The 9,315-nt window shown below is 44.4% G+C and overlaps 1 protein-coding gene across 1 annotated transcript; it reads right to left on the reverse strand.

Annotated features, from left to right (window-relative positions):
* Positions 1-4,474: 4,474 nt before the first annotated feature.
* On the reverse strand, positions 4,475-9,105 carry LOC123426749 (U4/U6.U5 tri-snRNP-associated protein 2-like). The gene is made up of 8 exons (XM_045110630.1): positions 8,583-9,105; positions 7,236-7,480; positions 7,059-7,143; positions 6,293-6,649; positions 6,014-6,214; positions 5,241-5,412; positions 4,977-5,148; positions 4,475-4,896 (listed from the first exon to the last, which is right to left on the reverse strand). Exons 1-8 carry the CDS (start codon positions 8,916-8,918, stop codon positions 4,803-4,805), a joined length of 1,662 nt encoding a protein of 553 aa, XP_044966565.1. The 5' UTR covers positions 8,919-9,105; the 3' UTR covers positions 4,475-4,802.
* Positions 9,106-9,315: the final 210 nt, after the last annotated feature.

Raw genomic sequence — 9,315 nt, forward strand, 5'->3', positions numbered from 1 at the left:
GGGACTCCGAACAACCTTCGGTCACCAACACCTATAACTCAACTATACTGAAACGTCACTGAACCTTAAGTGTGCAGACCCTGCGGGCTCGAGAACTATGCAGACATGAACTCAGAGACTCCCTGGTCAATAACCAATAGTAGGACATGGATGTCCATATTTGCTCCTACATATTCTACGAAGATATCTACCGATTGAACCTCTATGCCAAGGATTCAGTTAATCTCGTATGTTGTTCCCTTTGTCCTTCGGTATGTTACTTGCCCGAGTTTTGATCGTCGGTATCTCCATACCTAGTTCGGTCTCATTACTGGCAAGTCTATTTACTCGTTTCGTAATACAAGATCCCATGACTAAATCCTTAGTCACATTGCTTGCAAGGCTTGTAGTGATGTTGTATTATCGAGTGGGCCCTGAGATACCTCTCCGTCACACGGAGTGACAAATCCCAGTCTTGATCCATGCCAACCCAACAAACACCTTTGGAGATACCTGCAGAGCACCTTTATAGTCACCCAGTAACGTTTGATAACCCACAAGGTATTCCTTTGGTGTCTAGGAGTTGCATTGACATGCAGAAAACAGTAGCAATAAACTGACACGATCATATGCTACGTTCATAGTTTGGGTCTTGTCCATCACATCATTCTCCCAATGATGTGATCCCGTTATCAAGTGGCAACACTTGTCTATGGCTAGGAAACCTTGACCATCTTTGATCAACGAGCTAGTCAACTAGAGGCTCACTAGGGACAGTGTGTTGTCTGTGTATCCACACAAGTATTTGAGTTTCCAATCAATACAATTCTAGCATGGATAATAAACGATTATCATGAACAAGGAAATATAATAATAACCAATTCATTATTGCCTCTAGGGCATATTTCCAACACCAAATGCATGTCACGCGGTGGAACCAGTCTCACGTAAGCGTACATGTAAAGTTGGTCCGGGCCGCTTCATCCCACAATACCGCCGGAAAAAGATAAGACTAGTAACGGCAGGCAGTTGACAAAATCATCGCCCACAACTTTTGTGTTCTACTCATGTATAGAATCTACGCACAGAACCTTGGCTCGGATGCCACTGTTGGGGAACGTAGTAATTTCAAAATTTTCCTACGCCATACAAGGATCTATCTATGGAGAAACCAGCAACGAGCAAAGGGGGAGAGCATCTTCATACCTTTGAAGATCGCTAAGTGGAAGTGTTGCTATGAACGCGGTTGATGGAGTCGTACTCGCAGCGATTCAGGTTGCGGTGGATTCCGATCTATGTGCCGAACTATGGCACCTCCGCGTTCAACACACGTGCGGCCCGGTGACGTCTCCAACACCTTGAATCAGCAAGGAAGAAGGAGATGTTGAGAGAGACAGCTCCGGCAGCAGTATGGCGTAGTGGTGGTGGAGCTACGTGATACTCGAGCAGGGCTTTGCCAAGCTATGCGGAGGACGAGGAGGAGGAGGGGTAGGGCTACGTCGGGAGAGGAGGAACTTGTGTGTGCAGCCCTCCTCGTCGCCCTAATATATATAGGAGGGAGGGAGAGGGGCCGGACACCCTAGGGTTTCCCCTAGGTGGTGCGGCGACCCTCCCAGATGGGAGGTGCAGCGGCTAGGGCAGGCAGGGGTGGCGCGCTAGGGGGTGGCTTGCCACCCAAGGCAAGCCTCCACGCCCTAAGGCTGCCCCTCTTTGGCCCCTCTTGCGCCTTGGGCTGGGGTGGGAGGTGCACCAGCCCACTCTGGGATGGTTCCCCTCCACCTTTCGGCCCATGTAGCCTTTTGGGCTGATTGCACCTTCCCGGTGAACCCTTCCGGTGGTCCCGGTACGTTACCGGTGACGCGAGAAACACTTCCGACGTCCAAAACCTCACATCCTATATATTAATCTTTACCTACGGACCATTCCGGAGCTCCTCTCTGGTCAATAACCAACAGCGGGGTCTGGATATCCATGTTGGCTCCCACATGTTCCACGATGGTCTCCTCGGATGAACCACGATGTCAAGGATTCACTTAATCCCGTATGCAATTCCCTTTGTCTACCAGTATATAACTTGTCGGATATTCGATCGTCGGTATCCCGATACCTTGTTCAATCTCGTTACCGGCAAGTCTCTTTACTCGCTGTGTAGCACATCATCCCGTGACTAACTCCTTAGCCACATTGAGCTCGTTATGATGATGTTCTACCGAGTGGGCCCTGAGATACCTTTCCATCATACGGAGTACCAAATCCCATTATCGATTCGTGCCAACCAAACAGACACTTTCGAAGATGCCCGTAGTACACCTTTATAGCCACCCAGTTATGTTGTCACGTTTGATGCACCCAAAGCATTCCTACAGTATCCGGGAGTTGCACAATCTCATGGTCTAAGGAAATGATACTTGACATTAGAAAAGCTTTAGCAGACGAACAACACGATCTAATGCTATGCTTAGGATTGGATCGTGTCCATCAGATCATTCTCCTAATGATGTAATCCTGTTATCAATGACATCCAATGTCCATGATCAGGAAACAATGATCATCTATTGATCAACAAGCTAGCCAACTAGAGGCTCACTAGGGACACATTGTGATCTATATATTCACACATGTATTATTGTTTCCGGTTAATACAACTATAGCATGAACAATAGACAATTATCATGAACAAGGAAATATAATAATAATCACTTTATTATTGGCTCTACGACATATTTCCAACACTAACCGCCGTCTCCAGTGCTCCAACCCGCCGCCCTTGTCCAGCTCCACCGCGCGCCACCTCCGCGCAGACAACAGAGGCTTCGGCGGCCGCCCCGGATGACGGCCCCTCATATCCAATACGATCGAGCGCCCCTCCTCTGGCGATGGGGCGATCGCGAGGAGCCGCAAAAGTGCCCCGCCGCCACCTTCCCTGGGGCACGCGGCCTTCGTCGGCGGCCTCCTCGGGTGGCGCGACGGCGCTACACGGGATTCCCCCGCGTCGCCGGAGGAGGGGCGACGCTAGGGGGCAGGAAGTGCTAAGGAACTATCGTATGTATGAATTTGAGGGCTCCTTTGGTTTGCACGATTCCAAAAATGTGGGAATAGGATAGGAATTTATGTATAAAATTTAGGATTGGTACTTTGTAGACATAGAAATTTTGTCAACTTGGATGTTTTGGTTCATGGGAATTGGAAAAGAACATGAATTCTAATGAATATGGCCAATCAAAGTTAAACCGCATTAAAATGTATAGTTAGAGTGTTAAGTAGGTCGTAATGAGTATCATACATAATATCATGCATGTCAACTAGTAGTTAATTTTGATGAGGTGGCATAGAACTAAATGAAGAAAGAAAACGTTGAGTATCATAATCATATTAAATGTTATGTTACTATGTACTCCCTGTGTCACAGTTTAGAAGGTACGGTTAAATTTACGTGCATTTTCACAATAGACAAGGTTTAGGACGCATTGCATTTACTCCTAGCAGCTAACTAGTACTCCGTTGTACTACCTCTATACGCATGCATAGTGTGAATGTTATTTTTAACCCATCTTACAGGCAATCAATAACCACCTAAGTTTCATAGAATTTTCAAGCACTCCTTCTAAACTGTGACGAATGGAGTATCATGCATCACAATAAATGAACTATTCTTTTTTTTTTGCATGGTAATACATGTATCAATCATGCATTACAAGACACAAAACACCGACTTTAGAAGACTGAAAAGATATAATAATCCTATGCAACCACCAAAGCGGCCATCAAAAGAAAAGAAAAAAAGTCAGATCACCTCTTCACCCGAGCTATCCTATGATACTAACATATGATACTATGCATTATGGATGTAGTATCATATGCATGATACTACTCCTTTCGTTTCGGTGTATAAGCCACCTTAGGTTGTGCACCGCAACCAAGACGGATAGAAAAACAAAAGAAATATATTAATTTGCTAATTAATACCACTCATGCAATGAATTGATCATTGCATGTTATACTAGTTAGTCTTAAGACATTAAAAACATACACGCCTTACTTTTCTTATTGATTGATTCTTTTATTCATGTCAAAAAATAAAAAACGAGGTAAAAGTTAGTACACCGCACCAAGTATTTTGGGATTATTTAAGTTAATGTACCGCATCTAAGTGTTTTGAATTATTTGATTTTCATAAAATGACTTATACATCAAGACGGAGGGAGTCCTCCCCATTACAACCAGCCTAAGGGTATTAGTCTTGTTCTTCATGGATAGAAATTTGAAGGGAAAAAAATGCCCAACTGAATGTTAGAATTCCTGCATTTTTTTTTTTTTTTGAAACTGCGATCCAAGCAAAGTTCCTTCATTTTTCGTTTGCCCAATTCCTTTGAACCAAAAGCAAAAACTCTTCGATTTTCCTTACCATTATAGGAAAACTTCCTATTCATTTTTTTCTTCCAGTTTTCCTTCCAACCAAAGGAGCCCTTAACAGTCTCATGATTCACGCAAAATCTGGAGGTTTCCAAGCAAATGTATTGCATATGGTAACTTGATAAGAACTTGCTGTGTCTCCATCTGAAGCTGCACAAAGAGTGCGGGTACGTTTTCTACATCTTACAGCCGCTGGCTCCTGGGATCTCTCCAAGGCGAAAAACTAACAGTGCAGTGGAGTTCTTCGGATTCTACTTCTCACGGAATTAAATTCAGACATACAACACCTGAGCCCTCAAAATTTTGCTTCAGGCATAAATTAGCTTGTAACAAATCGTCTGCGTTAAGCAGCAAAAAAAGGGAGATTGCGGAAGGCTACACAGTGACCACCATCCGCCGTCCCGCATCGCTCACTCGTGCTGCTCGTATATCTGCATGTACGCCTCTGAGAGAGCCACCATCTGCGGAAGGGTCTCTGTGACATGGAGATCCTGCATTTCGTACCTGAGACAAAAAGGATTCGCGAATGATTTCTCGGGGTCCCTCCAGAAATACTCATGCTAGGAATGAGACAGAACACATACCACGCCTCCTCTGATTTCCGCTGCACGAACACTCTGTAGCATCCTTCACCCGGCTTGCCATCGTGTACAATGTTGGCTATGAGGTCGTACTTCGAGCGCAGCTTCTCATTCTCTTTTGGCTTGGGCAATGGGATGTAGTCTTTCAATTCCAAGTTCTTCACAGGGAAATTCACTGTTACATGGAACACAGATTGCTCTTAGGATTGGTGTGTCATCAGGGGACTCTGAATAGGCAAGTTCAATCAAGAAAAGCATGTAAGTTACCTAGGGTAGGGTTTTTCTCTACAAAGAAGTTATTTTTGGTGAATCGGCGCATGTGAAGGATCATATACTTTGGAAGTCGGATGACTCGGTACCTCATCCGAGCAATGGATGGCCGCACCACCTCCGTAACTGTCTCACCATCGAATTTCTTCAGTATATTAAACAATGGTACCTGAACACCATGCAAGCTTCTGAATTAGAGCACATCAGTTACCAAGATACAGAGAATTAAAAGATAAAAGTTCCATGTAAAAATCAATGCTAAGATTTCATGTTGCGTGTAAAATCATATCCCTTCAGTGAGTGTGCACCATGTATTCCTCCAGCAAATGTCACTGTTTAGGTAAACAGTAATGTGGATGATAATTGGTCAAGTTGGCTCACTGGTTTAATTTCCCCATTAAAAAAATTGGACTAGACCCCTGAACATAGATATACATGCAAAACAGACTCCAAAATGATCATACCTCCAAGCAAATCACAAAATGCTGAGAATAAACTGAGACTTGCAAATACATGCAAGAGAGAGTTAAGGGATAATAAACTTTAGAAACAAGACCTCAGGTCTAGCAGCTGGACAATAGGGAATCAAGTATCTCATGTACCAATGCTCTAGCAAACTGAATTGGTCAGAGACTAGTCAGTTGGTTCTTACATCAGAACCAGGGAAATTTCCATCATATAAACACCAGTCTAGCACTCCTTGCATGTAAAAACTTGACACATGTCCTGCAATTCCAGCAAAAAAAACAGAAATGATTGGGCAAACAAACCTGTGGAATAATATTTTTCTCCATGGCATCTTTGAAAAGAGGTGGCGGTGGCAGGTCAAGACCGAGCATCAAGAATGGGACCCGAGACGTTTGAGTGACCATACCGTCACTTGTTGTTTCAACCTGTGAACTTGCCTCACCATTCTGCTCATCATCCACTAAATGCTTCCTGTGAATTTCCTTGACAACTTCAAGTTCTCCCTGCCAAAAACAAGATTCAAATGCAACAGATAAGCTACCACAAGTTCTATCAATTACACAATTGTTACTAAAACTAACCTGAAAGCAATCATATATGATGCTTCTATTTTTCTTCTTTGAACTTCTTAGTTTCGCGTGCAGCGTGTTCAAGAGCCATGACATAAATTCCACTGGATCAGATTGTACACCAATCTGAAACTTCTTCTCACTAGCCTTCATAACTGCTTGAAGGAACTCATGTGGACTAACTTGGCCCTTGAAGTTCCTAGCATGCCAAATCTTGCGAGTTAGTTCTCCAAACCGATGAACCAGTGGGGATTTGCTATGCTGATAATTTTCAGGTATGAGAAAGAAATTTCTCAAAGGAGTAATCCTCATCAGCGATTGTATTGTGACGTTCACAAAGTCAGTCTCCTTAATGTTGTTAAGACCAACCTGCAGATTTAATCAGAAAAGTGATTAATAACATATGATAAAAGGCATGAATATTTAGCTCTCAAATCACAAGAATCTAAATGCCTGCAGGTTTCCATCTACAATCAAGCAAATAAAGACAATCTAAACCAGTCCTTAAGTCACATGGTGGCATTCATATAGGACTGTGAGGTGAACTGATGTAGAATCAGATCGCAAAAAAGGAGGGCTCGTGACCAAACCATTCAAGTCCACTGTATCTCTCGGCTTCATTGGCATTGTTACGGCTCTTCAAACAAGTGCTTTTATTTGCTATTTCAAAAAGTACTAAAAATATATTTTGCTAGAATGGGTAAATATTCCCTTAACTGGAAGGATCCACAGCACAACGACAGAAAACAAGCCTTTAAAGAGTTTCATAGATACATACCATTCCAGGTAAGTAATTGGAGCCATCCAGAGCTCTTGACCATTGCTTGTTCTTGTCAAGAATTTTAACCTGCTCTCGTGCAAACCTGCCAAACCATACGAATCAATAAAACGCGGAACTGATTACTGGAGTCAACAAAGGCGACAATAGATAATGTCAGAAACAACGTATGATCACCTTGGATTGAGAACATGTCGAATATCTTCTAGCGATGGGTCATTTATCTCATATCCATCAGGAAGACAGTAAACTTTCTCTGTCTGAAGGTTAATGAATACATGGTGGCCTGCCTCAAGACTATGGGTGTACGCATGTGATTTCAAGCCTCTTCCTTGGTAATACTTTCCACAAACTAGGCATGCATACACATTCAAATTCGATAAGGAAATTGAGCAGAACTTCTCAAAGTCAAAATCAAGGACCTACAAAACAGGACAAAATATCAGGCATCGATAACCATGAGAATGCAGAATGGCTTGCTCAACCATAAAGTTTACCCCGTCCACCTCCCAAAAAGAGTATGTAACACATATGCATAGAGAATAGAGCACTAGAGCGTGGATGTGCTTCAATATAACTAAATCTCCAGAAAGTATCATATTTGATTATAAAAAAGAATTTGTGTAGGACAGGGTTAGCAACCTGTCAGAAGTTTGCAGGATGTATAGCATTATTAACCAAAAGGGTGTGCCACACAATTATCACAGTTTTTGTAGTTGCAAAGTTTAAACCTAGCCTCCTAGAAATTTACACACAAATAAAAGTACTTGTGAAGTAAGCCCTGCTGTTCACAGATTTTTTATATTTCAAAGGTTAATCCAAAACTCTTTGGGAATAAAAGAGGACAGCCAATTTTAGTAAAACAGGGTATGTGTGAAGTCAGCGATGTAATCTTTCTAACACAGAAAACATAAGATGCTTCAGTTCTACATGTTCTAATTTAGCAACCCACTATGCCCACAATTAAGACAGATTCGAAGTTTTTGTAGCTTGCAGGTTAAACCTAGGGGATCAAAGGAAATAGACACATTTAGAAATGGTAAGTATTTGTGGGGTCAGCACTACAATTTTCATCTTTTTTGCAAAACATAGGAGGTTTGTTGTACTGGATTAGGAATCAGTGACAAACTGACAATGGCGGGGTGAGTAATTTCTTTTGTGCATATACAAGGATGACATCGTGAGGTACTAGGCTACTAGCACACAGAAAGCACTAGATTACCAACACAGGCTACATTATGGTCGAAATGAAGAGGATTTGCTGCTAGAATTCACTGGGGAGTACTAACAAATTAAATGCCCAAGTGCCAGGCTCCAACACTACATTTATACATGTTCTTGAGCTGGGTATATAGTCACACCATATCAGCGACTAATACTTAAACTACCGTGAGCACGTATGACAGATCTCAGGTGATTCACGAGCTGTGAACAGAACCACCGGGTTCAGAGTTCAGACTATAAAACCGCGGGCAATTGCAACCAAATCAACATATAAAATGCCAGTAGCAGAAAAATGTATACCTGTCGGTTGACGGTGTCGAGGTAGGGGCAGTCCCGGCGCAGCTCGACCTGCCTGGGCCGCCTCTCCGGAGCCCTCCTCTCGTCCTCCTCCTCCTCCTCATCCTCCTCCTCCTCCTGCTCGCGGGGCCGGCCGTTCGCGTGCCCCCTCGGGGCCCCGCGCTCCTCCTCCTCCTCGTCCGCGTAGTTGGCGAGCCCCAGCAGCGAGGCGCCCTCCGACTCGTCCCCCGCGCGCGGGCGCTTCTCGGCGGCCTCGGCGCCCCCGCCATCGTCGGCCGGCTCCTCCTCGCGCTCGCGCTTCCGCGCGGGCGACTGGTGCTCCCCCTCGTCCGCGCCCATCGCCAGCCTCGCCGAAACCCTAGCCGCGCCGAAGGGGAGAGAGGTTTTTGCGCAGCTCGAGCTCGGGCTCAAGGGACGCAGGGACGGCGGAGGGCCTCGCGGTGGCCGGCAACGGCGGCTGGTCGATCTGGGTGGGAACCCTTACCGGGACGCGGCTCTCTATCGGGCGGGCAGAACCCAGTGGGCTTTTTTTTCCTTCTGCGCGGCGAGGCAGGTACGACACCATGGTGGCATTTTGCCTGTAATTAGCGCCAACTTTATCGAGGAAACAAAAAAAAATTCAGCGAAAATAGGGTGATTAGTGATTTATACTCCCTCCATTTTTAAATACTAGCAAAATGGCCCATGCGTTGCAAGGGGGGAAAGAAATAACACACGGCACACGCTCTTAATTTAT

This window comes from Hordeum vulgare, chromosome 2H (genome assembly GCF_904849725.1).
Source record: "Hordeum vulgare subsp. vulgare chromosome 2H, MorexV3_pseudomolecules_assembly, whole genome shotgun sequence".
In the NCBI taxonomy this organism is placed as follows: Eukaryota; Viridiplantae; Streptophyta; class Magnoliopsida; order Poales; family Poaceae; genus Hordeum; species Hordeum vulgare.